This window comes from Oncorhynchus keta, chromosome 23, assembly GCF_023373465.1.
Source record: "Oncorhynchus keta strain PuntledgeMale-10-30-2019 chromosome 23, Oket_V2, whole genome shotgun sequence".
NCBI lineage: Eukaryota > Metazoa > Chordata > Actinopteri > Salmoniformes > Salmonidae > Oncorhynchus > Oncorhynchus keta.
In genome coordinates this window covers 11,592,709-11,619,815 of record NC_068443.1, presented here as the reverse complement: position 1 = coordinate 11,619,815, position 27,107 = coordinate 11,592,709, and the positions used below count along the sequence as shown (strand labels likewise).

Sequence of the window (27,107 nt, the reverse complement as noted above, 5' to 3'; positions counted from 1 at the left end):
GTGTAGGGTTGACGGTATGAACGTGCGTACGGTTGACGGTATGAACGTGCGTACGGTTGATGGTATGAACGTGTGTAGGGTTGACGGTATGAACGTGTGTACGGTTGATGGTATGAACGTGTGTACGGTTGACGGTATGAACGTGTGTATGGTTGACGGTATGAACGTGTGTGTACGGTTGACGGTATGAACGTGTGTATGGTTGATGGTATGAACGTGTGTATGGTTGATGGTATGAACGTGTGTAGGGTTGACGGTATGAACGTGTGTACGGTTGATGGTATGAACGTGTGTAGGGTTGACGGTATGAACGTGTGTATGGTTGACGGTATGAACGTGTGTGTACGGTTGACGGTATGAACGTGTGTATGGTTGATGGTATGAACGTGTGTAGGGTTGACGGTATGAACGTGTGTACGGTTGATGGTATGAACGTGTGTAGGGTTGACGGTATGAACGTGTGTAGGGTTGACGGTATGAACGTGTGTAGGGTTGACGGTATGAACGTGTGTAGGGTTGACGGTATGAACGTGCGTACGGTTGATGGTATGAACGTGCGTACGGTTGATGGTATGAACGTGTGTAGGGTTGATGGTATGAACGTGTGTACGGTTGATGGTATGAACGTGTGTAGGGTTGATGGTATGAACGTGTGTAGGGTTGATGGTATGAACGTGTGTAGGGTTGACGGTATGAACGTGCGTACGGTTGATGGTATGAACGTGTGTAGGGTTGACGGTATGAACGTGCGTGCGGTTGATGGTATGAACGTGTGTAGGGTTGACGGTATGAACGTGCGTACGGTTGACGGTATGAACGTGCGTACGGTTGATGGTATGAACGTGTGTAGGGTTGACGGTATGAACGTGCGTACGGTTGATGGTATGAACGTGTGTAGGGTTGACGGTATGAACGTGCGTGCGGTTGATGGTATGAACGTGTGTAGGGTTGACGGTATGAACGTGCGTACGGTTGACGGTATGAACGTGCGTACGGTTGATGGTATGAACGTGTGTAGGGTTGATGGTATGAACGTGCGTACGGTTGGCGGTATGATGGCGGTTGATGGTATGAGCGTGCGTACGGTTGACGGTATGAACGTGCGTACGGTTGACGGTATGAACGTGCGTACGGTTGATGGTATGAACGTGTGTAGGGTTGATGGTATGAACGTGTGTACGGTTGACGGTATGAACGTGTGTACGGTTGATGGTATGAACGTGCGTACGCACATACCTTCAGCCGCACACACGCACATATTCTGTCAGCCACACACGCACATACAGTGTGTGGCTGACAGTATGTGCGTGCGTTGCTGACGGTGTGTGCATGTGGCTGATGGTGTGAGTGTATTAACCCGTGAACCTCTCTCTAATCTCCAGGCTCCAGCATGAGGTGTCCCTGCTGCAGCAGCAGTTGTGTGAGAGCAGGGAGCTGCTCCACTCTCTGCAGAGTGAGCTGCAGGTCTACCACAGAGTGTGTGTCAACGCCAAGGGCAACCCAGGTCCGCCTTCCAACTTTATCTATAGGTTATTGGTTGCATAGAGAGCACTGTAATTCAGGAGTTCACCAGTGGAGAATTAAAATGTGTATATATCCTATCTTGAGATACGTGGATATAACTGGGACTTTCACATATGTAATTCAAAATGACGCTCAGAAGTCGTTTAGGTCATTTATATTGATACTTGCTGTGGGCCAATGACATTCACTCTGTTATATTGATACTTGCCGTGGGCCATTGACATTCATTCTGTTATGTTGACTAACACTATTATTGGGATTGACAGAGTTTCTGTGTGAGGGCCAGTACGGTAGGGTCCCTGCCCTGCCCCTGCCCGGGGAGCTGGGGGAGCTGCTAGGGGAGGTGAGGAGCCTCAGAGCCCAGCTCCAGAGCAGTGTCCAGGAGAACAGTGTCCTGAAACAGCTGGAGCTCCACAAACATCTGGAGCAGAAGCTGGGTGGGGGCGTCCACGGAGGGCTGGGGAGCATTGGGGGGATGGAGCCCCCTCGTACCCCGTCTCTCAGTGCCCTTACAGACAGCCCCCAGAGGGACAGCCTCTACAGACGGCAGCTACTACATGGTAAGGGGGGTGTTGTGTGGTGTGATGATGTGGTTGATGAGGTTACAGTATGGAAATACATTTTGATATCAGCTTGATAGGCACCAACACTCAATGCCATCTTACGCTTGATATTGGCTCACTCTTCAACACAATGAATGGGACAGAAGAGTCCAGAAAGTTTGTCTCGTGTAAATCCCATTGAACTAACTGATTGACGTGTTTAATGAAACATTAACAACAGACTAATGCTCAGGGTTGTGTGTGTGTGTGTGTGTGGTGACCAAGCATCCCTGTCTGTCTCTGTGTGTGTTCTGCAGACCCAGCGCCGTCTCCCCCGGTCAGAGACATTGGGTTGTTTAACTGTGGTTCTCCATACCACGTCCCCTACACAGATCTGGTGGAGACCCCGCTCACTGCCAACGGTGTGACTCTAGTTAATATAAGTTCTAATGGCACTGTTCTAATGGCACTGCATCCTGTTCCTTCTTTGTATGATGTGTGACAAATGGAGAAATTACAGTTTTACATATCTGATTCACACATCTGAAGAACTTTACACAAGTCTACACAAATAGTCCAGGAAGGATGTTATTAAGGAAGTTAATCACTCTTGTAAAATAAAAATAACTAACTAATAACATCCCCAATTATCTCTTCATAAAATGACGACATCCGTTAGATCTGGACCCCCACTCAGAGCTGCAGGGGGACGCCCCGGACGGCTCGTTCTCTAACCGGAACGGACGCCACGCCATCGGGCACGTGGACGATTACAGCGCCCTGCAGCAGCAGGTCCTGGAGGGGAGGAGTCTGGTCCAGAGAATGGAAACAGCCCTTCAGGCCTGCCTCAGCCAATCAATGCTAGTAGACAGCCAGGACCAGGTAAGGGGGTAGTGATGGGGTGGGGGGGTGGGTGGCACAGGGAAACTAGTTCTATTATCTATTTGTGCCAACATCTGAGTAAGTCATGACCTAATTCTGAAACTCATAGCCAAATCTTGTGTATGTGCTGGCCACCTTCTCGATGTGAACAGTCTGTCGCTACAGCTACTTTCAGGGAATATTATGAGCCTGTCTCTGTCTAGGTCCTCCTGGACTATGGCTGTGTGAGGACTCTGTTGTCTAACACCAAGACCCTGAGACAGATCCTGGAGGAGGCTGTGTCCCTGCTGAAGATGTTCTGGAGGGCTGCCCTGCCCAGCACCGACCGCTCCACCCACAACCTTAAGAAGGTACCGAATACATGATTTACTACCAATATATTATTTTGTTGAGTTGTTGTAATTGATGGTTTGTGACATCATGTGTCAGTCGTGTGGTGGCTTTGAGGCTCTCTGTTGATGATGCAGGTTCTAAGCTAATCAGACATATGAACTGGTGTTTGGTTTATTGATGTTTTGAATTATTGAGTTGATTGATCAGTCTACTGATTGATTGCTGTGACCCCTGCAGGAGCAATGTATGAAGGATGAGATTCTGTCTCTGAGGGGGCGTATCTCAGAGCAGGAGGAGGTTCTCCAGGGAACCGTCCAGAGACTGAGGAGCACCAGCCGCACCAAGGAGAGCATGGAGCACTTCATCGTCAACCAGCGTGAGTGTGTGTGTGTGTGTGTGTGTGTGTGTGTGTGTGTGTGTGTGTGTGTGTGTGTGTGTGTGTGTGTGTGTGTGTGTGTGTGTGTGTGTGTGTGTGTGTGTGTGTGTTACATTGGTGTTACAGCAAAGGGTCCTAGTTAGATCTTTTATTTTATTTTTTATATTGCAGTATCAAGGACTCGAGATGTGCTGAAAAAAGCAAGGACTAACTTGGAGGTAAGAGATGATCATTTTCCTTGACATATCCTGTATACACATCAGATGGTGTTAATGTGTATTGTTCATTGTCCCAGTGTCAGTACTGTAGTCTCTCTCTACTGTCACTGTTTTGCACCCACCCTGTCTGTTCCACCTGTTCCTTCATCCTCCCTCCTTCCTCTCGTCCTCCTCCTCTTTTCCCCTGAGTACCTCCAGAAGAACGAGCGGAGAATTTCTTCCCTAAGCTCCTCCTCTTCCACTCCTTATGCTGGTAAAGGGTTTGGCACGCTTTGGCTGTCATGCTCTGTTACATCACTGCTTTACCATCCAATCAAACAACAGAATAATAATCATCAAGGACTATCATAAGCGTATAGATATAAGCCATAGAAACCAATTCATATAAATCATGGAAAACCTGAGGGGGGTGCTTGTACGCGATTGGCTGAAAGCCAGGGCAAGCTGAAGCTTTTAAGACTCACTGGAATTTAAAGTTACAGGTCAGCTACTTACTGAGGGGAGGCTTTTATATAACACATTTTAGATAGCCATTTTCAGCTTCACTTCATCTGCAAGCATAATAGCTATTGTGTGGTTTCATACTAACGAGGCAAAACAATTTTGAAACATGAATATTCCATTAACCTCAACAAATCTTCAGAATCATTTGCAGATAAACCTCAACTTTGCATACTCTACTCTTCATTGCGGTGTGATGTTTTAAAAAATGTTCATCAACTTTTTGGCTGTGGCATCTTCTCTCAATCTGTGTATGTAACAGGAGTGTAGCAGTGAATAATCTAGTCTTTATTCCCCTCTTCTCCCTTTAGCTGAAGACCGAAGTCCCGGCAATGAACGGCCTACTGATTGGAGTTTCTTGAAGCCTGGCGACGCCCCGGCAACGTCAAATCAGCGTCCAGGAACCAGGAAGCGCAGCAGCCAGTGCCTGTTTTAGGTGATGACCTGTTATAGGAACCAGCCAGCCTAACACCACGACCTCTGAACTCTGACGTCACCGCCAGAACAGCCACGACCCCTCCTCCTCCTCGTTGCCTCATCTCTAGCATCCAACGTCCCTCCTCAGATCACTCCATGCTTCTTTCTCTCCTATCCCTCCTCCACTTCTCTCCTGCCGGCAATTTGTGCCCAATGCTCCTGCCTCCTACACCTTGGGCCTTACCTGAACTCTTACTCCTTTAGTGTCATTCCTCCACCCTCCTTTTGACTGTTCTCTTTCCCCCACCTCCACCCTTGTTCTTCTGTTGGAGTCTTTGAGCTCCAGAGACGGTTGGTCCAGTCTGATGATTACCTTGTTGTGAGCGTGAAGAAGAAGGTGGTTTGAAACGTGCCTCAGATGGTAACAGTAATGTGCGCCCTTGACTGCTGTAGAAGAAGTAGGATGAAGCTGCCCCTAGACATTGAGCTAAGGTCAGATTTGCCTTTTCCCCAATGGTAAAAGTTATGGGATTTGGGGAAGGTAGGCTGATCCTAGATCTGTAGCTAAGGGAAGCTTCTATATGGAGCATAGTAGATTGTGCTCTTCTGCCTGGCAGCTTTTGGACGGGATAAGTGTCAATGCATGTGAACTCATGGCTTGAGAAAGGAAATGTATAGTATTCAAACAGTACGGTACCCATATAAATATAATAGGCTTGGAACCTCTAACCCTGGCAATAGGGACGCCCATTCTATTCATTCTATTTCTGTGACAGTACCCGCGTCACACACATAAGTTCACAGACATACATGAACAATCCATTTCTTTCAAAACAAGTATTCAACTTTCACTGCCACAGAAATGCTAACTTTATCCTCGTGGCATTTCATCAATGAGGACTTTCTTTGCAAGTACAATGCAAAAAAGTTGAATAACATCCACAATCTAGCTAGATCTGCTGGAATCACAGTGGAGGAATGTATAGGTGTAACACTTCTAGGTAATTGTTTGCTATATTTATCTGTGGAGGATGAAGCCTGTGGATGGTCTGTCTGCCATTAGCCAAGGGTTCTGGATAGCAGAACAAAGGCCCAGTTCCATTTCAATCACTAGCCACTTCCCCTCGCTCCTACTCCATCGGTATTCACAGATCTGAATAGACTGGATAGGTGAAAGCAGTATGTTGATGGCTTCACCTAGTCCTCAGATAAGTTAAGTTGAGCTTCCACTATGTTGCTTTTATCTATCCAGTCCTGGCTGATCTAACACTGACAAGGTAAAGGCTGAAAGAAGGGGCTAGGGGCTGAAATGGACCGATGCCGAACATGCGTATTTAAGCTCCTCTTTAGGAGTCCTCAGACGAGCATGTGCAATAATTACGTTGTTTATTGAATGATCATGGCGCACCAGCTTTTTGGTTTTTTGCCTGACACTGGAACTAAAGTATTTAACCACTCTTGATAAGTGAAAAAGACCGTTGGTGCAATATTATACTAATAACTATCTTCTACTAACTTAGGAATACTACTGACTGAAACAAAGTGAAGTTTTTATGCAGTGTTGATGCATGAAAGAGGTTTTAAAAGGAAAAATCTAAACATTTGTTTGTGGAACATGGGATCACCAATACTTGCCAAAGTTTGAACTTTGAACTCTTCACGTCCTTGTTTGCCTTACCCATGAGAATGACATACTGTAGGAGTGGTGTGACTATACGAAGTCATCATCAGCCCAGTATATGAGATCATTTATGACATCATGATGGAGATATTTAATTGGCTGCTCTATGAGAGCCATTCGAACCAGAGAGACGGTAACCGTTAGATTATAAATGTGCTTTATAACGAGCACATCTTGTCATAAATGGACCAAACATTTCTAAAAGCGAATCTTTCACACTTGGCTTCTATTGCTTTGTGAATTCCAAAAACTTAAATTGTGCTCATGTGAGAGATGTACCACTAAAACAGAGAATACTATTGTGATTGTTACATTTCCATTGGACTTTTTGTCTCGGGTAAGACCATTGCATTCCCATGGTGTTGTTGGCTAAATGTTCTGTGTCCTTTTAGGTGTTACAAACTTTGGCAGGCTACTGGTGGGACCAATGTTCTAGATTTCACCATTGGTGATGTCACACCCAAAGGTGTTTCTTCCTATGCTGCTTTTGATTGTGTTGTATGTTCTTGCTGTACATTTGGAAATTATCACGCTGTAAATGACTTGCTTTTTCACTGTATTCTGTTGGCTGACCTTTTGGTGTGTGGATAATCATGTCAGACATTTGCTCTGTATGCAAACGGTGAATATCTGGGTAGCTGTGCAATAGCTCTACACTATATCTATTTTATTTTGATGTTACACATCATTATATTAACAATATTTTTGCTTTCTTAAGTGTTTATTTTCCTGCTTTGTATGGTTTATTCGTTTAGTTTTTTAGATTATGCCAGATTGTAATAAGATAGCCACATGTCTGTTATGAAATCACAAAGATCTGCCTTTTCGTAGGCTATAATGGGAACCAGTATTATTACTTACACACCCACCTATAATTAACCTGCGGATGCTTGCCTTTAAAAGTAGCTTGGCCACTGCAATTTGCTCCCAACACTTACTTGGAACTCTATTCGATCTGGAAAGCTGAAGCGTTACAGATTCTGCAACAGAAATGTAAAGGTAATTTCCGAATGATCCAACATATGCAGGGTTTACCGTGAATGCAGCCTGCGCTAAAGCGGGGAACATTGCTTTTTAAACATTTCAAACACGCTGTAAAGCTGAACTTCCGCGATGTGGATTGAATAGAGCCCTTGGAGTTAATAGCGCTTGGTGTCTATCCTAGGTATATATCACAGTAGATCTGCCAACAACGTCTTGTTTGCGCTCCACTCAATTGAAAATCCCTAGAGGGGATTCTAATATAACAAACATTAATATAAAAGCCCATGCTGTGGGGTTCTTTTGGAAAAATAAAGATTTGATGAGAAGATTCATAGAAAGATTAGGGAAGATTAATATTTTATACCAAAGTAGAAATAACCAACCAACCAACCATAGATGTACAGGATTATGTCAGATTGGATCAGAGTAGAACTGAACAAGGTCAGAGAGCGTGAACAAGGCCTTTTTAATGCACTGTGTAGAACGGAATGAAACAGAAGTCTTTAGCTGTGTCTAATAGTTGGTCCTGAAACTTAGATTTAATGCTATGTGATTGAAATCGAAGAGCAGCTTGGTTGGTCAGGCTCTGTGTGTGATAAAGTGTGCGCTGATGAAGCTAACTAGGATGCCGACACAGAGCTCGTCTATGAGCTCTGTCTCTGAAGATGGTCACTGTGTGTGTGTGTGTGTGTGTGTGTGTGTGTGTGTGTGTGTGTGTGTGTGTGTGTGTGTGTGTGTGTGTGTGTGTGTGTGTGTGTGTGTGTATGTTGTGTTGCCACAGTGTTATCACAATGAGGGCTTTTGGGTTCCAAAAAAGAAATAAAAATGTATTTAAAAAAAACTTTGTCACATCTTTTAATGTAATGTGTGTCTGGTAGCCAAACATTAGTGTTTGAACAGAGCAATAGGAATACACACAAATCTCCACATTTACTGATGAGCTTCATGCTTGTCCTATTCTATATTTTCTACCAGGGTTGGGGTCAATTCAAATTGAAGACACGTAAATAAATAGCTTGTCATTTTATGAGAAATTGTTCAAAATATATTTTTAAAAATGTAATTATTGAATTGGAATTTCTGTTAACTTCCTGAATTGGTTGACTTCAATTCAAATTGACCCCAGCCATGTTTTCTAAAGCCTAGGGCAAATGTAATCTAGCCAGTCACTCACATTAGGTAAAGATACTATTTAGGCACAACTGATATTCATGGTCAACACGTCTTCCCTTTTTATTTGCAAACAAGTGAAACAACCTTCTATAGTACCTGGCTTACACAGAGATGCTGCAAAGTATTTTCAAAAACAAACATTTCAGCTAACAGTTTTAAAATTCAAGTTTTGTTTTTTGCCTAATAAAGCACCAGAATATCCTATATTCTCAAACAGAGCGAGATATAGCTTTTTCTCAGTTTCTTCAAATAAAATATGTAATTATATATTATCTTCTCTTTGGAGTATATCACCTACCTAGCAATAGGTACAATATTCTCTCAAAATGATAAAAATTAAATACACTTAATGTCAAATCTGAGTAGTTTAACATAATTTAACATTATTGATGAAAGTAAATTACACTTAACATTCTTATGAAATCAATATTGGCAATTTGCCACAAATGTTTAATCTTGATAGAATCACAGTTGTGAAATCCACCACACATTCCACAGTAAACTGTTCGTATTAGACATTCAAATCATGCACGACATTCAAGACAAACCATTATTTGTTTGTTTCTTTGCTATAGATACAGAAAATGTAACAGGTACATCGATTTCTATTGGATAAATAGAAAATAGAATGAAAAAAGAAAAACGCACACAGAACAGCTATTTCTCCATCTCTAACATGCAGACTGGACACTGAGGTTCAATGTAAAGCTACCAGATGTGTCCGTGTATCTGCATAGTTAAGTTTATGTCAACAATCCTGCTCAAAGCATTTGTTGGAGACACACGTGTAGCTAAAGTGCTTGCAGCATCCTTTCATGAAGGCAATAGCAGAACTAAGCAAAGATCTACAGGACACAGGCCAACATTTCACAACTCCTACTTGATATGTAATATGAGGCCTTTAGTTTAAAGTGATTAAATGGGATATACCATTTAATACCCATAGTTTGTTATAATTCAGTTCAGTTAAATTTACACAACCTATCCAATTGCATATCCTGATTTTATCAGTGGTCATCGTCCCTTTGGAATCAAACAAGGAAGACCCTGCAGAATCCTCCATTTAGTCTAGTCACTGTCCAATTACAGTAATAACAAGGAAGACCCTGCAGAATCCTCCGTTTAGTCTAGTCACTGTCCAATTACAGTAATAACAAGGAAGACCCTGCAGAATCCTCCATTTAGTCTAGTCACTGTCCAATTACAGTAATAACAAGGAAGACCCTGCAGAATCCTCCATTTAGTCTAGTCACTGTCCAATTACAGTAATAACAAGGAAGACCCTGCAGAATCCTCCATTTAGTCTAGTCACTGTCCAATTACAGTAATAACAAGGAAGACCCTGCAGAATCCTCCATTTAGTCTAGTCACTGTCCAATTACAGTAATAACAAGGAAGACTCTGCAGAATCCTCCATTTAGTCTAGTCACTGTCCAATTACAGTAATAACAAGGAAGACCCTGCAGAATCCTCCATTTAGTCTAGTTTCTGTCCAATTACAGTAATAACAAGGACGACTCTGCAGAATCCTCCCTTTAGTCTAGTCACTGTCCAATTACAGTAATAACAAGGAAGACCCTGCAGAATCCTCCATTTAGTCTTGTCACTGTCCAATTACAATAATAACAAGGAAGACCCTGCAGAATCCTCCATTTAGTCTAGTCACTGAAAATTACAGTAATAACAAGGAAGACTCTATAGAATCCTCCATTTAGTCTAGTCACTGTCCAATTACAGTAATAACAAGGAAGACCCTGCAGAATCCTCCATTTAGTCTAGTCAGTGTCCAATTACAGTAATAACAAGGAAGACCCTGCAGAATCCTCCATTTAGTCTGGTCACTGTCCAATTACAGTAATAACAAGGAAGACCCTGCAGAATCCTCAATTTAGTCTAGTCACTATCCAATTACAGTAATAACATGGAAGACCCTGCAGAATCCTCCATTTAGTCTCGTCACTGTCCAATTACAGTAATAACAAGGACGACTCTGCAGAATCCTCCCTTTAGTCTAGTCACTGTCCAATTACAATAAAAATATGGAGAAAGAATGGGACACTATTGGGACACTAAATCCAAGCCAGAAACATTCAACTGCCCTCTTTCCGTGTACATAACCTTTCAAAAGCTAATTTAATAAAATGTCATGTTGATTATATGTGTTTTACAGTCCCAATCAGCAGACGTGTCTTCAAACCCTTATGTTTTTAATGGAAATAAATGTTCTTTTTACGCACCCACAAAGAATCTAAGGCTGCATTTACACAGGCAGCCCAATTCTGATATTTTTTCCACTAATTGGTCTTTTAACCAATCACATCAGCTCTGAAAAAGTTCTGATGTGAAAAGATCTGATGTGATTGATCAAAAGACAAATTAGTAGACAAAAGGATCAGAATTGGGATGCCTGTGTAAACGCAGCCTAAGTGCTGCACAAAAAAACACACACAGTGATTTCTTTCAGTCCCTTATTGCTATTCAACTATGGGTGCATTATGGGAAAACGCCACAGTCCACTTTCAGTATTTCTCCTTGTGGACTCCTTGTGAAGTCACAGGCTGAAGGTCAAATGACACCCTATTCCACATTGAGTGCACTACTTTGAACCCATTTGCTGAGTGCTACATTGTGTAGTGCACTCTACAGGGAAAAGGGTGTCTTGAGATTTGCCCCCCAGTCTCAGCCACAGGCCCCCAGCTCTTTTGTAAACTGTTAGTTTAGTCCAATCTCAACTACATGTCATGGATAAACCCAGCGCAGTATTAACATGCTGCCCTCTATAGCACTGTGCACCTACACACACAGGTTAGATGGGCTTGTAGAGCAGAGATGTGACGTACTTCTTCTTATACCTGTGAGTCGCACTGAGCACCATCACTCCATCCTGAGGGAGAGGACAGATAGAGAGTGTGATTGTGTGAGACAGAAAAGACAGACGGGAGAGAGAGAGAGAGAGAGAAACAGAAAAGACAGACGGGAGAGAGAGAGAGAGAGAGAGAGAGAGAGAGAGAGAGAGAGAGAGAGAGAGAGAGAGAGAGAGAGAGAGAGAGAGAGAGAGAGAGAGAGAGAGAGAGAGAAAAGACAGACAGACGAGAGAGAGAGAGAGAGAGAGAGAGAGAGAAAAGACAGACGAGACAGAGAGAGAGAGAGAGAGAGAGAGAGAGAGAGAGAGAGAAAAGACAGACGGGAGAAAGAGAGAGAGAGAGAGAGAGAGACAGACACTAATGCTATGTTATGCTATGGATGAGACTATTACTCAATCCATAAGTATTGCAGTAAGAAGTGGGATAGAGGATTCTGCCCTCCTACAGTACCTTTATTGAGAGCGCATACAGATGGTTGAGCATCACATGGTTGGGTTCAGGCAGCAAGGCTGGGTCGCACTGTAGGAGAGGAAGAGAGAGAGAAGACGAATTAGTAATCAAGATGGTTCCAAACTGGAATTTACAATGCAGAGATGGGAGAGCGAAAGAGAATGAGAAAGGGAGAGAGGGACAGAGAGAAGATCAGATAAGATGAGGGAGAGAGAGAGAAAGAGGAGAGAGGGAGACAGAGAAGTATAACATTAAGAAATGCTACGGAAGAAAATAGTATAAACCTACCAAAAAACAATTTGGCAACAACAAATTCTATCCCATATAGACAACTTCCTGGACAAAACTTTCCACTATAATAGTGAAGGTGTAAACTTTGCAGTAGAAAACCTAAACAGTATATTTGACAGCTTCCCTATCAAATCTAAACAATGTAAAACAGAAAACAGAAGAAAATGAACAACAATGACAAATGGTTTGATGAAGAATGCAAAAACCTAAGAAAGAAATTGAGAAACCTAGTCAACCAAAAACATAGAGACCCAGAAAACCTGAGTCTACGCCTTCACTATGGTGAATCACTAAAACAATACAGAAATACACGACGGAAAAATAAAGAACAGCAAGTGTCCCACTTGTTGTTGATTCTTCACAAAAAAATACAAAAAAATACAGTTTTATATCTTTATGTTTGAAGCCTGAAATGTGGCAAAAGGTCGCAAAGTTCAAGGGGGCCGAATACTTTCGCAAGGCACTGTATATATAAACAAATTGGCGCGGGCACTAGAAAAGTCTGCAGCACCCGGTCTCACCCTACTAGAATCTGAAGTCAAATATCTACTGTTTGCTGATGATCTGGTGCTTCTGTCCACAACCAAGGAGGGCCTACAGCAGCACCTAGATCTTCGGCACTGTCAGACCTGGGCCCTGAGTAAATCTCAGTAAGACAAAAATAATGGTGTTCCAAAAAAGGTTCAGTTGCCAGGACCACAACTACAAATTCATCATTGCCCTACAGCACACAAAAAAACTATTCATACAGTGGGGCAAAAAAGTATTTAGTCAGCCACCAATTGTGCAAGTTCTCCCACTTAAAAAGATAAGAGAGGCCTGGAATTTTCATCAGAGGTACACTTCAACTATGACAGACAAAATGAGAAAAAAATATCCAGAAAACCATATTGTAGGATTTTTAATGAATTTATTTGCAAATTATGGTGGAAAATATGTATTTGGTCACCTACAAACAAGCAAGATTTCTGGCTCTCACAGACCTGTAACGTCTTCTTTAAGAGGCTCCTCTGTCCTCCACTCGTTACCTGTATTAATGCCACCTGTTTGAACTTGTTATCAGTATAAAAGACACCTGTCCACAACCTCAAACAGTCACACTCCAAACTCCACTATGGTCAAGACCAAAGAGCTGTCAAAGGACACGAGAAACAAAATTGTAGATCTTCACCAGGCTGGGAAGACTGAATCTGCAATAGGTAAGCAGCTTGGTTTGAAGAAATCAACTGTGGGAGCAATTATTAGGAAATGGAAGACATACAAGACCACTGATAATCTCCCTCGATCTGGGGCTCCACGCAAGATCTCACACCGTGGGGTCAAAATCATCACAAGAACGGTGAGCAAAAATCCCAGAACCACACGGAGGGACCTACTGAATGACCTGCAGAGAGCTGGGACCAAAGTAACAAAGCCTACCATCAGTAACACACTACGCCGCCGGGGACTCAAATCCTGCAGTGCCAGACGTGTCCCCCTGCTTAAGCCAATACATGTCCAGGCCCGTCTGAAGTTTGCTAGAGAGCATTTGGATGATCCAGAAGAAGATTGGGAGAATGTCATATGGTCAGATGAAACCAAAATATAACTTTTTGGTAAAAACTCAACTCGTCGTGTTTGGAGGACAAAGAATGCTGAGTTGCATCCAAAGAACACCATACCTACTGTGAAGCATGGGGGTGGAAACATCATGCTTTGGGATTGTTTTTCTGCAAAGGGACCAGGACGACTGATCCGTGTAAAGGAAAGAATGAATGGGGCCATGTATTGTGAGATTTTGAGTGAAAACCTCCTTCCATCAGCAAGGGGCATTGAAGATGAAACGTGGCTGGGTCTTTCAGCATGACAATGATCCCAAACACACACCCCGGGCAACGAAGGAGTGGCTTCGTAAGAAGCATTTCAAGGTCCTGGAGTAGCCTAGCCAGTCTCCAGATCTCAACCCCATAGAAAATCTTTGGAGGGAGTTGAAAGTCTGTGTTGCCCAGCAACAGCCCCAAAACATCACTGCTCTAGAGGAGATCTGCATGGAGGAATGGGCCAAAATGCCAGCAACAGTGTGTGAAAACCTTGTGAAGACTTACAGAAAACATTTGACCTCTGTCATTGCCAACAAAGGGTATATAACAAAGTATTGAGATACATTTTTGTTATTGACCAAATACATATTTTCCACCATAATTTGCAAATAAATTCATTAAAAATCTGAAAAATGTGATTTTCTGGATTTTTTTTCTCATTTTGTCTGTCATAGTTGAAGTGTACCTATGATGAACATTACAGGCCTCTCTCATCTTTTTAAGTGGGAGAACTTGCACAATTGGTGGCTGACTAAATACTTTTTTGCCCCACTGTACCTCGGCCTACACATCAGCGCCACAGGTAACTTTCACAAAGCTGAGAACGATCTGAGAGACAAGGCAAGAAGGGCCTTCTATGCCATCAAAATGAAAATAAAATTTGACATACCAATTAGGATCTGGCTAAAAATGCTTGAATCAGTTATAGAACCCATATGGTTGAGAGGTCTGGGGTTTGCTCACCAACCAAGAATTCACAAAATGGGACAAACATTTATCAAAAATATTCTTTGTGTACAACGTAAAACACCAAATAATGCATGCAGAGCAGAATTCGGTTGATACCCGCTAATTATAAAATTCCAGAAAAGAGACGTTAAATTCTACAACCTTCTAAAAGGAATCGATTCCGAAACCTTCAATAACAAAGCCATCACCTACAGAGAGATGAACCTGGAGAAGAGTCCCCGAAGCAAGCTGGTCCTGGGGCTGTTGAGAAAGACCGCCATAGGCAGACCTGGCTCTCAAGAGAATACAGGCTATGTGCACACTGCCCACAAAATGAGGTGGAAACTGAGCTGCACTTCCTAACCTCCTGCCAAATGTATGACCATATTAAACAAACCCAATTTTGATAAACTCTCATATCTACTGGGTGAAATACCAGTGTGCCATCACAGCAGCAAAATGTGTAACCTGTTGCCACAAGAGAAGGGCAACCTGTGAAGAACAAACACACTGTAAATACAACCCATATTTATTTTGATCTATTTTCCCTTTTGTACTTTAACTATTTGCACATAATATAAGATTTGAAATGTATTTATTATTTTGGAACTTTTGTGATTGTAATGTTTAATGTTAATTTGTATTGTTTATTTCACTTGTGTTTATTATCACTTGCTTTGGCAATGTTAACATGTTTCCCATGCCAATAAAGGCCTTAAAGTGAAATTGAATGAGAGAGAGAGAGAGAGAGAGAGAGAGAGAGAACCCAAAGAGAGAGAGAGAACCCAAAGAGAGAGAGAGAGAGAGAGAACCCAAAGAGAGAGAGAGAGAACCCAAAGAGAGAGAGAGAGAGAGAGAGAGAGAGAGAGAACCCAAAGAGAGAGAGAGAGAGAACCCAAAGAGAGAGAGAGAGAGAACCCAAAGAGAGAGAGAGAGAGAGAGAGAGAAAGAGAACCCAAAGAGAGAGAGAGAACCCAAAGAGAGAGAGAGAGAGAGAACCCAAAGAGAGAGAGAACCCAAAGAGAGAGAGAGAGAGAGAGAGAGAGAACACAAAGAGAGAGAGAGAGAACCCAGAGAGAGAGAGAGAGAGAACCCAAAGAGAGAGAGAGAGAGAACCCAAAGAGAGAGAGAAAGAGAGAGAACCCAAAGAGAGAGAGGAGAGAGAGAGAGAGAGAGAGAGAACCCAAAGAGAGAGAGAGAACCCAAAGAGAGAGAGAGAGAACCCAAAGAGAGAGAGAGAGAGAGAACCCAAAGAGAGAGAGGAGAGAAGAGAGAGAGAGAGAGAGAGAGAGAGAGAGAGAGAGAGAGAGAGAGAGAGAGAGCGAGAGAGAACCCAAAGAGAGAGAGAGAGAGAGAACCCAAAGAGAGAGAGGAGAGAGAGAGAGAGAACCCAAAGAGAGAGAGGAGAGAGAGAGAGAGAACCCAAAGAGAGAGAGGAGAGAGAGAGAGAGAACCCAAAGAGAGAGAGGAGAGAGAGAGAACCCAAAGAGAGAGAGGAGAGAGAGAGAGAACCCAAAGAGAGAGAGAGAGAGAGTTGAGTTTTTATAAAACCTTTATTTTTACTCAAGTGTTAACATAAATAATGACACACTGCCTTTTCAGAAATGAAACAACAAATGTAATTCCTCAACAAAAATAAATACATAACAAACCATATACATTCAACTTATTTTATCAGCAAAAAATAATTTCCCCTCCTCTTCAAAACAAAGCACTCCTTCGTAGGCCCACTTCTCCTCAAATAATAGGAGATATTTTACAGCTGAAAAGAACTCAAAATCTACTTTTATTCTTGCTTTCACTAATCCTTTAAAAACACATCTTACATCATGCCCATATCCCGTTTCTATCTTATGTTTCCTACTCAGAAAAATTGACATCTTAGCTTGTCCCAAAATAAAATGTAACATTTGACATTTTCTTTTCTGTTGTTTACTATATTGAAACCCCAAAATAAAAACAGTGTTATTGAAAAACTCCCATACAGCTTTAAACAAAGATTCCAGCATTTCCAATAGAGGTTTTATCCTCTCACACGCCATAAAACAGTGAAAAATGGTTTCTCTTATATTACAAAAAGGACATCCATCTCTAACATCTGAGTTAATAACAGATACAAAAGCATTAACTGCAATGATGCCATGTAAAACCCTCCATTGCATATCACCAGTACCCTTTTGTAACGGTGGTTTGTACAGTGCACTCCATGCTGGCTTTACCTTGTCATCAATGCCCAATTTTACCCTCCATAGAGTGTCTTTTCAATTTTTTAATTTATCTTTATTCAACACCTTGACACACCCCCTATACAAGTCCTTCCCATTCACCTCATTCAAACCCACCTCCTCCAACCCTCTCAAATCCAGTAATAACGCCTTTCTTTCTGACTCTGGGATATTTGGTGTAATCCCTAGTTTTGGAAATGAGACGTCTTCATCTTGTACCTTCTTCTTGTGGCTACTAAGCATACCCCATTCTTCCGCTGACAGAGCCTTCCTGCAGCTCCCCAGCATTTGTCCGACAATCCTTTCCGACCTCATCCCCAAATGTTCTGCCACCCGTCTTCCATCCATTAAGACGGGCCCAGCCATGGCCATTAACTGTCTTAAGGTGATGATTTTCCCCTTCACCAGAATCTTGGAGAAATGTGGAACAGCTGCAGTTGTACAATCCAGTCTTGCCCCAGACACCAGAGGTTCCTCCAACAGCCAATGCACTGACTCCGCTGAAGTTCGTCTAGACACCTTCATTATGCTCCACACTCTGAGAAGGCCTCTGTAAAACGGAGGTACTCCCTCCCTAGAAATCTGGCTACTATCAACCAGAAATAAAGCCTTCTTTAAACCTAATCCTCCAACCCGCTGTAATACAAGACCTGCCACCCATCTCCACACCACATTTTCCGGTCCATAAAGCAACCTTTGAATAAACTGAAACCGGAAAGCAGCAGCCCTACTAGCAAGATGTACAAGACCTTGTCCCCCCTCCTCTTTTGACAAATACAAAACACTTTGTGGAACCCAGTGATATTTATCCCAAAAGAAATCCACAATAATTGCCTGTATCTTAGCCAGAAGGCCAGATGGTGGTTCTAAAACTGACTACCGATGCCACAGTGCAGAGGCAATCACATTGTTAACTATAATAGTGCGCCCCCTATATGACATACGAGATAATAACCAACGCCATCTCCTCATCCTCCCTTCCACCATTTCAACCACCCCACTCCAATTTTTTCCCATAGTCCCCTCATCTCCTAAGTACACTCCAAGATACTTAAAACCTCCCTTACACCATTCTAGCCCCCCTGGCAAAGCCATGATCCCTCCAGACCATTCTCCAATCTGTAAAGCACAACTCTTTTCCCAATTTACCTTTGCAGTGGATATTCCCCTAAAACGATCAACCATTAGACTCAAGCTATCCACCTCCGCTTGATTTTTCACTAACACAACTACATCATCAGCATAGGCTGAGAGACGAATAGGAGGAATATCCTCTGAAAAGTACACCCCTGCAATGCGACTTCTAATGCTATTTAGTAGTGGCTCTATAGCAATGGCATATAACATCCCTGACATAGAACATCCCTGCCTAATACCTCTACACACTTTAAAAGGAGCACTCAAACCACCGTTAACTTTCAATACACTTTCAATGTCACCATATATCACCTTTATCATGGCAATAAAACCAGAGCTGAACCCAAACGCCTCAAACGTGTGCCATAAATATTGATGTTCAACTCGGTCAAATGCCTTTTCCTGATCAATTGAAATTAGACCAGCATCCAACCCAATAGCCCTAGAGACGTCCAAAAAAATCACGAATCTGAGAACTGTTATCCCCTATCTGCCTGTCAGGAACACAGTAGGACTGATCCGTATGTATGATTTGCCCCATCACCTCCCTCAGCCTGTTGGACAAAGCCTTTGACAATATCTTATAATCAGTGCACAATAAAGCCACCGGCCTCCAGTTCTTCACCTCCCTCGGGTCACCCTTTTTGGGCAGTAGGGTGAGGACAGCCTGCAGCTTATTGGTAGTAACCGTCCGGTTAAACTATCATTAGCTACTTCTAACCAATCCTCTCCCAACATAGCCCAAAAAGACTTAAAAAAGTCAACGGGAAGCCCATCAATGCCTGGTGTCCTTCCATTTTCCATGCCTTTTAATGCAGTGTATAAATCCTGCAAAGACAATGGTTGCTCAAGCTCAACCTGAGCTTCTGCAGCCACCTTTGGGAGCCCATCAAAGAACTGCCGTGTCACTGTTTTATCCTCTTTGTACACACACTTGTAGAGCTCAGCATAGAACTCTACTGCCCTCTTTCTAATTTCACTAGGGCTAGTGAGCTCTTGTCCAACAGCTGATTTGAGACAATGAATAATTTTTCTTTGTCCATTCTTTTTCTCTAAACCAAAGAAAAATTTAGATGAGGCATCCATTTCTGATATTCCCTGAAACTTACTTCTCACCAGTGCCCCCTGTGCTCTGATACCCAGCAGGTCTGCCAATGCAGCTTTTCTCCTCTTGAGGGCCTGAGTATGGCCTCGATCTCCTGTGGTCTCAACCAACGTCATGAGTTCCACTATTTCAATCTCTAGGGCTTTCATTGATCTGGTGATATCCTTGGTGACATTCCTCATGTATTGATTACAAAATGGTTGAATCTGGATTTTCCCTATATCCCACCACTGTTGAAGGGATACAAAACTGGCCTTTTGAGACCTCCACCTCGCCCCAAAAAAACTGAAACAGTTCCTGAAGTGAGCATCACTCAATAAAGTTATATTAAAATGCCAGTATGCGCTTTTGGGTTTTACATCGTTAATGAACACCACCTCTGTTATTAAACAATGACCAGAAAATCCCACTGGGGTTATCACACTTGATTTACAGACCTGAGATTGATGCTCAAAAACATAAAACCTATCTAACCTGGCCATAGAGATGATGTTCTCTCTCACATGCGCCCAGGTGTACTGCCTTGTTCCTCCATGTTGACTCCGCCAAATATCACACAGGTCATGTGTTACAATGAGGCGTTTTTAAAAAGTCCTTGAGGCTATATGAGGTTCTTGGTGATTTCTATCTAAATCGCTAACTGTGCAGTTAAAATCCCCAGCAATAAATAAATAATCTTCTTTGTTACATTTCTCAATGGTATTTGATAATGTCTCTAAAAAACATACCCTCTCAACTGTCACCACTGGGGCATATACATTTATCAGACACATAGTGATGTTTTCATACCTTGCTCTAACTTTTAATAACCTCCCCTCAACTACTTCTTCAACCTCATATGACAAAGGCAAAAACCCTTTTGAGAACAAGATAACCACACCCCCACTTTTTGAGTTTTTATGACTACACACCACTGTCCCCCCCCCACTCCTGTTGCCACATAACTTAATTTTCCAACTTACTATGCGTTTCTTGTAGAAAAATTGTCACTTCCCTTTCCCCTAATTTAACTCATAACTCTTTTTTTAACATCTCTTGCCCCATTTACGTTTAAAGAAGAAATCTTAAAACTGCTCATGGATAAAAAAAAATATATACAGAGGAAAATACAGCCACCACATCTCTTTACAGAGTTAAAACTGCAACTGAACTCTTTCTTTAGAATTTACATCACTTATCACTCTCGTGACCACTTTCTTGAGTCTAGCAATTTCAGGGCTTTTCTAACTTCCCCCTGTAATTTTTGACATCAGAAACTTTGCTGATTCAATAAACAATTCACGTTCAGGGAAAAAATCAGTTACATTGTAATCCTGCATATATTTCTTCCCTTTTGTCAACTTCAGAAATTGACATATCTTCTCGATCCCATACCTCCCTTCCACCCCATTTATCTCACTATATTGTTGTGACGCGTCAGATTACTCACTCTCACTATCCTCCCCAGAAGAAAACTCCATCATCTCTACAACTTGTTCATCTTCAACTGATTTATCAATCTCTACCTTTCTCTTAGAATTAGACCCTTCACCACCCCTTAAATTCTTCCTTTTACTCCTTGGTATTTTGAAAACATCCGCTTCCTTTTCCGTTATTTCAATCTCCGACCTCCAATTTCATTTTCCAGCACCACCTCAGCGACGGCAGTCGCAATCTCACCTACTGTTTCCCCTCCCTCTGTGTTCTGATCTACCACAATTTCCCCCGTATCCACAATGCCTTTCTCTCCTACTTTTCCAACCACATCTGCCCTCCTTCTCTCTTCCCCTGCACCCTTAGTATGTTCATCCCTTTGCGGTGGTGCGTTAGTTGCACCCGCACTAGAGCTACTACCAGGCTCAGCACGCTCTTTGTCGGGACAACTACGCACCAAATGCCCCTCTCTTCCACAGCCAAAGCATTTCATTGATTCAATAGATGCATAGAAGACATAATCAAATCCATCAATCTTAAAGCTAAACGCTAAATTCAGTTCATCTCCTTCCTTTTTTAAAATCATATGCACTTGTCTCCTATGAGACACGACATGTTTCAACAACGGAGATTTGCATCCAAAAAGAACCTTCCTTATTGTAGATACGATTTGACCATGGTGAGATAACTCTCGCTCTAACACTTCATCTCTAACAAATGGTGGCACGTTAGAAAGTATAACTTTTGCTTTGCCGGCATCTGTGTCTGAAATACACCACCTCTCAACTATCTTATTCACCTTTTCAATTGAATCTAAGAATATCACTACAGCGCTATTCATCCTTGAGGCTGATTTGATGCTATCATACCCAATGATAGCACCCACAGCCAAGCTACATTCTTCCACTGAACACCCGGCCGCAGCAGGAATCTTTACTCCATGCCTCCGACTAAGTTTTTCAAACTCTACATTTCTGCGAGTGGCCATAGCAACCAGCCCCACCGGCTGGTTGTGCCCTCGCGAAAAACCAACCTCAAAGATCCCACCACCCCTATACGTGCTTAGTGATAGATACTCTTAAAACAACTAAACTGATCAATATATATATATATATATATATATATATATATATATATATATATATATATACCCAAAACCCGATAGAGTGAACAGAAATTCCATTCACTCTCACAATCACTCCTGCTTGACGACTCACTCCCAGCATGCACTCCGACGAGAGAGAGAACCCAGAGAGAGAGAGAGAGAGAGAGAGAGAGAGAGAGGGGGAGAGAGAGGGAGAGAGAGAGAGAGAGAGAGAGAGAGAGAGAGAGAGAGAGAGAGAGAGAGAGAGAGAGAGAGAGAGAGAGAGAGAGAGAGAGAGAGAGAGAGAGAGAGAGAGAGAGAGAGAGAGAGGAGGGAGAGAGAGAGAGAGAGAGGAGGAGAGAGGGGGAGAGAGAGAGAGAGAGAGAGAGGGGAGAGAGAGAGAGAGGGAGAGAGAGAGAGAGAGAGGGAGAGAGAGAGAGAGAGAGAAAGAGAGAGAGAGAGAGAGAGAGAGAGAGAGAGAGAGAGAGAGAGAGAGAGAGAGAGAGAGAGAGAGAGAGAGAGAGAGAGAGGGGAGAGAGAGAGAGAGAGAGAGAGAGAGAGAGAGAGAGAGGGAGAGAGAGAGAGAGAGAGGGGAGAGAGAGAGAGAGAGAGAGAGAGAGAGAGAGAGAGAGAGAGAGAGAGAGAGAGAGAGAGGAGAGAGAGAGGGAGAGAGAGAGGGAGAGAGAGAGAGGGGGAGAGAGAGAGGGGGAGAGAGAGAGAGGGGGAGAGAGGGGGAGAGAGAGAGAGAGAGAGAGAGAGAGAGAGAGAGAGAGAGAGAGAGAGAGAGAGAGAGAGAGAGAGAGAGAGAGAGAGAGAGAGAGAGAGAGAGAGAGAGAGAAAAGAACAGAGTCCCCTCATCTAGCTGGTCCTGGGGCTGAGTTCTACTAACACTCTGAATCCTCAGAACCAGAAAATCCAATGAATCGGAATAAACCAAATTACAACACTGTCAAAACAAAACTTCATTACTTATTGACAATGGCATTAAAGACTTAAGTAAAAATACTTTAAACAAGAGAGCATCCCTGGTCATCCCTACTGCCTCTGATCTGGCAGACTCTATAAACATATGTGTTTTGTTTGTATATGAGTGTTTGAGTGTGCCCCTGGCTATCCGTAAATTTAAAAAAAAATCAAGATTGTGCTGTCTGGTTTGTTTAATATAAGGAATGCAAAATGATTTATACTTTTACTTTTGATACTTAAGTATATTTTAGCAATTATATTTACTTTTAATACTTAAGTATATTTAAAACCAAATACTTTTAGACTTTTACTCGGGTAGTATTTTACTGGGTGACTTTCACTTTTACATGAGTAAAAGAAAATATACCTTAATAGAAAATTACTCAAGTATGAAAATTGGGTACTTTTTCCATCACTGCTTATTGGGGAGCACAATCGACATTACACCGTGGCAAACTATTTGACCTTGGTTACTGATCAAAACTTTAGAAAACCCTTGAGAAAGTACAGGCTCAGTGAGTACCGCCTTGTCATTGAAAAGGATAGACACAGGAAAACCTGGCTCCCTATAGAGGAATGACTGTGCAACCACTGTACCACAGCAGAACCCGAGACAGAATTGCATTTCCTGACAAAATTAAAAAATATAAAACAATTACAGAGTGTAATTTCCCCAAATGTGAAACCCTTATTCAAGGTTTCAAAGACCTCTCTGATGAGAGTAGGCTGCCCGTCCTGTTGGGGGAGGACGCAGAGAGCTGTGGGTTGGCAGCGCACTACATTGCTGCCAGACAGAAGATGAGGGACAGTGTGTGACAGACCTACTAACATGCACATGTCCTCTATGCCATTGTTATTGTTCAATGTATGGTTATTTTGACCCTTGATTATTCGTGTTACTGTTGTCCTGTTGACAATATTGATTATTATTATTTTAATTATGTTAATATTGTAAATCTCCAAAGTAAGCTTTGGCATTATGCACATTGTTACATCATGCCAATAAAGCGAATGTAATTGAATAAGAGAGAGAGAGAGAGAGAGAGAGAGAGAGAGAGAGAGAGAGAGAGAGAGAGAGAGAGAGAGAGAGAGAGAGAGAGAAACAGAAGGAAACTCACAGAGATGTTAGTGTCCTTGTTGAGGATGACCTGGAGGAGGTGTGGGGGGAGGATGGGCGGGGCTTTGGAGCGTTCCTCAGGCCTGAACATGTACTGCTCCTGTCCATAGGGACCTGGAGGGGAGCTGGACAGGTCTGAGGACACACACAGCATGTCATTCATATACTCTCAAATGGTGACTGATTTCTTGGGTTTTCATCAATTTACATAACTTATCCTAAACACCTGATCAGGATTAAATATTACATCCTTCCTTGAAGTAATCACTGATCTGAAAAGGCTTGAATGGTGATAGGATGGAAAACCTGCCTTCGCTTACCCAATCATGTACAGATCAGTGATTACCATGAGAAAGGAAACTTGGCCCAAACTTGCATGACCTTAATTAAGTCGGCAACTCTTGGTCAGTACAAGGCTATGCTTAACCCAAAGGGACAACACGGGATGAAAACCCTGCCTTCACTAATCCAATCATAAATAGATAAGGCTATACAAGCTTAATGTAAAGGACAACAGAGGATTAGAGGCTCTACTGACCTGAGGTGTCGGTAGATTCCAGAGAGTCCACCTGCAGAGCATCAAACACCTCAAAGTCCGACTGCTTCACCTCGATCAGGTTGTTGATGGTGCCTAACTGGCTGGTCACCACAGGCTGCGGGAGGGAGTGTTATAGCAGGGTTAATAACAAATAAACCGTGTGGATGGATCACCAAAACAAGGGAGTGTTATAGCAGGGTTAATAACAAATAAACCGTGTGGATGGATCACCAAAACAAGGGAGTGTTATAGCAGGGTTAATAACAAATAAACCGTGTGGATGGATCACCAAAACAAGGGAGTGTTATAGCAGGGTTAATAACAAATAAACCGTGTGGATGGATCACCAAAACAAGGGAGTGTTATAGCAGGGTTAATAACAAATAAACCGTGTGGATCGATCAGCAAAACAAGGAGTGTTATAGCAGGGTTAATAACAAATAAACCGTGTGGATCGATCACCAAAACAAGGGAGTGTTATAGCAGGGTTAATAACAAATAAACCGTGTGGATCGATCACCAAAACACGGCTGAAAATAGCTGCACTGTTGTATTTGAAAAATATTATTAAACCTTTATATGTTCAGGTTAGGCCTAAAATAAAATAACAATGACATCATAGATGGAAATAATTCACTGACTTCATTGTGCTATCCCTGTCACATTTTAAATGGATGTACTTGTGTGAATGTATTTTTTTTAACAGGCAAAAAAAAGTATATCAATCTAGTAGTCTAGTTTAGGCCAGAGCCATATGTAGGGTTTACCTCTGAGGGGTCATGGACCCACTGTCCGTCCACAAAGAACTTGTACTGGTGCTCTCCCTCTGGCAAGTCCAGGATCGCTACAAAGTCATTGTGGCTTGGCGAAGAAACACTGTGTTAATACACTGCTAATGCACTATTAACTGTGTCAAAGTGTTGTCACTAATAAAATAGTATAACAGCAATACAGTATGCAGGCCAGGGCCTCTCCTTTCCCCTGCCCTACCTCTTATTGAGGTGGATCTTGTTGCCCCAGTTGTTAAAGGATCCAGCGATGTAAACCTCCTTCCCTCCTCCGGCCCAGCGGATAACCGTGGGCCTGGACTGAGGCCCGGTCTTCACCAGGTCATCCAGGTCGGGCTCCTCCTTGTCCGACACCTAACGGGAGAAAAGAAACTCCGTTTAAATCAAAATGTGGAAATGACAGGGGCTCTACTCTTTTTGTGATTCCTCGCATATTATCTCCTTGCCTCCTTGTAAAAGGACCTTCTTCTCCAGTGGGTTTTGAGGAGGCGAGGAGAGAGGAATTGATAAAGATGAATTGAGAAAGAGGCAGGGTTTATCTCACTTGGCTAATATGGCTTCTACTTCTCTTCCCATCGTCATCTTCTTAATCTGCACCGGAAATGTACCCCCCCGCATCTGTTGTTCATGCAACTGTTTAGTGTGATGGTCTTTACGCCCCTGCCCCCAAATATCCTATGTTCCAGAGCAGAGGTACCTTCGAGGACCCCAGACCGTGTGTGTTGAAGATGTTAGGGTCATCAGTGCTGTCCACCATCTTGCTGGGCTCGTGGTCTTTGTCTCTGCTGTCAGAGCGATGGGCCTTGGCGCCATGGCGGTCTCCGGACATCCGGTCGCCTGTGTTACCCATGATCCTTTACTAAGTTTCCTGCCAGGACAAGCTGAAAGAAAACATAGTCATCATCATCATCATCATCATCTTACAAACAACAAGACATAACTTGCCACCCATACCAACCTCTGAACATTACTTGCATATTTCAGATTAGTTAGATAAGGTCAACAACAACAGGATGCTTGATGGAGAGAGACTAAGGGGGACTGGATATATGTTTTGCCTTGTCATTTGAATAACTAGCTAATGTTAGCTAGCTAGCTATACAGAATTTCCAGCAAATCTATGATCAATGTGTACAGTTGCTGACATTGGCAACAGAGCTGAATATTGACTGTACTTAGCTAGCTAAAGTTAGTCATGTTGAGCTAGCTATCTAAACAGCTGACTTGTTACCAGGATTGGAAGTGCTCTGCTCGGCCCACCACCAGCTGGCTAGCCCACTCCTGACAATCAACAAGTCGGGTCATGCATGTGCTGCTCCACGAGCACGAAGAAACAAACTTGAACGACCAAGCAATCTGGCAATAACTATAGTATAGATCAGAATACAGAATTGAACAAGGCAAAGGCTACAGTTAGTTCCCTTAGCAGTTAGCTAGCATAAATCGCTCCCCCTGACTGCCGCAGGGAATATTTTTTGCTGCCTCTATACCCATCGTGGGCTATACTTAGGGTGTGATTGTGAAATGGCAACCAGTGACAATGCTAACATCGTGACATGCCATGTTGATCAATCGGTTCTGTATGGGACAGTTACTCACCAAATGACACGATTCGAAGTGTGTTTAACACTGAGTCCTCCTCTTCAACTTTGACATCAACATTCTTCTTCACAATGTTATTCCACCAACTACGGATCCCCACCAGGACAAACTATGCAGTCATTGGCAAAAATAGATGAACCTGTTTCATGAACAGAAATAGTGAAACACCTAACCCAAGATCAGATAGAACTGGAATTAGCATATATCGTTAACCAGCAACACACATATACAGTGCTTTACGGCAAAACCAGCCCTGTGTACTGTGTCATATTTTACCAATAGAAACGTTTAATTTTCATTTGTGTCATTTATATAAGAACATAGATTAATAGACATCACCCACAGTCAGTAAAATGGTTGTATTTCGG

At 42.6% G+C, this 27,107-nt stretch overlaps 2 protein-coding genes across 2 annotated transcripts in view; one reads left to right on the top strand and one right to left on the bottom strand.

Annotated features, from left to right (window-relative positions):
* LOC118372517 (myomegalin-like) overlaps nt 1-7,196 on the top strand; it is a 122,407-nt gene extending 115,211 nt beyond the window's left edge. Inside the window, 9 exon segments of the mRNA XM_052476352.1 lie at nt 1,383-1,504; nt 1,791-2,084; nt 2,384-2,488; nt 2,746-2,948; nt 3,152-3,298; nt 3,519-3,657; nt 3,829-3,875; nt 4,074-4,128; nt 4,688-7,196. Of these exon segments, the coding sequence (XP_052332312.1) occupies nt 1,383-1,504; nt 1,791-2,084; nt 2,384-2,488; nt 2,746-2,948; nt 3,152-3,298; nt 3,519-3,657; nt 3,829-3,875; nt 4,074-4,128; nt 4,688-4,812 (1,237 nt within the window). The 3' untranslated portion in view covers nt 4,813-7,196.
* A 1,465-nt stretch (nt 7,197-8,661) lies between these two features.
* LOC118372513 (5'-AMP-activated protein kinase subunit beta-2-like) lies at nt 8,662-26,878 on the bottom strand. The gene is made up of 8 exons (XM_052476361.1): nt 26,737-26,878; nt 25,835-26,018; nt 25,340-25,491; nt 25,117-25,210; nt 24,350-24,464; nt 23,813-23,946; nt 11,946-12,014; nt 8,662-11,515 (listed from the first exon to the last, which is right to left on the bottom strand). The coding sequence occupies exons 2-8, from the start codon at nt 25,985-25,987 to the stop codon at nt 11,438-11,440; spliced, it is 795 nt and encodes a 264-aa protein (XP_052332321.1). The 5' UTR covers nt 25,988-26,018; nt 26,737-26,878; the 3' UTR covers nt 8,662-11,437.
* Nucleotides 26,879-27,107: the final 229 nt, after the last annotated feature.

Coding starts and splice junctions, on each gene's coding strand:
- LOC118372513 (XM_052476361.1), bottom strand. CDS start 25,987: ATGGGTAACACAGGCGACCGGATGTCCGGAGACCGCCATGGCGCCAAG. Junction 12,015..23,812: donor ACAAGGACACTAACATCTCT/GTGAGTTTCCTT, acceptor CCTCTCCTACAG/TGCGACCCAGCCTTGCTGCC. Junction 11,516..11,945: donor TGTATGCGCTCTCAATAAAG/GTACTGTAGGAG, acceptor CCTCTCCCTCAG/GATGGAGTGATGGTGCTCAG.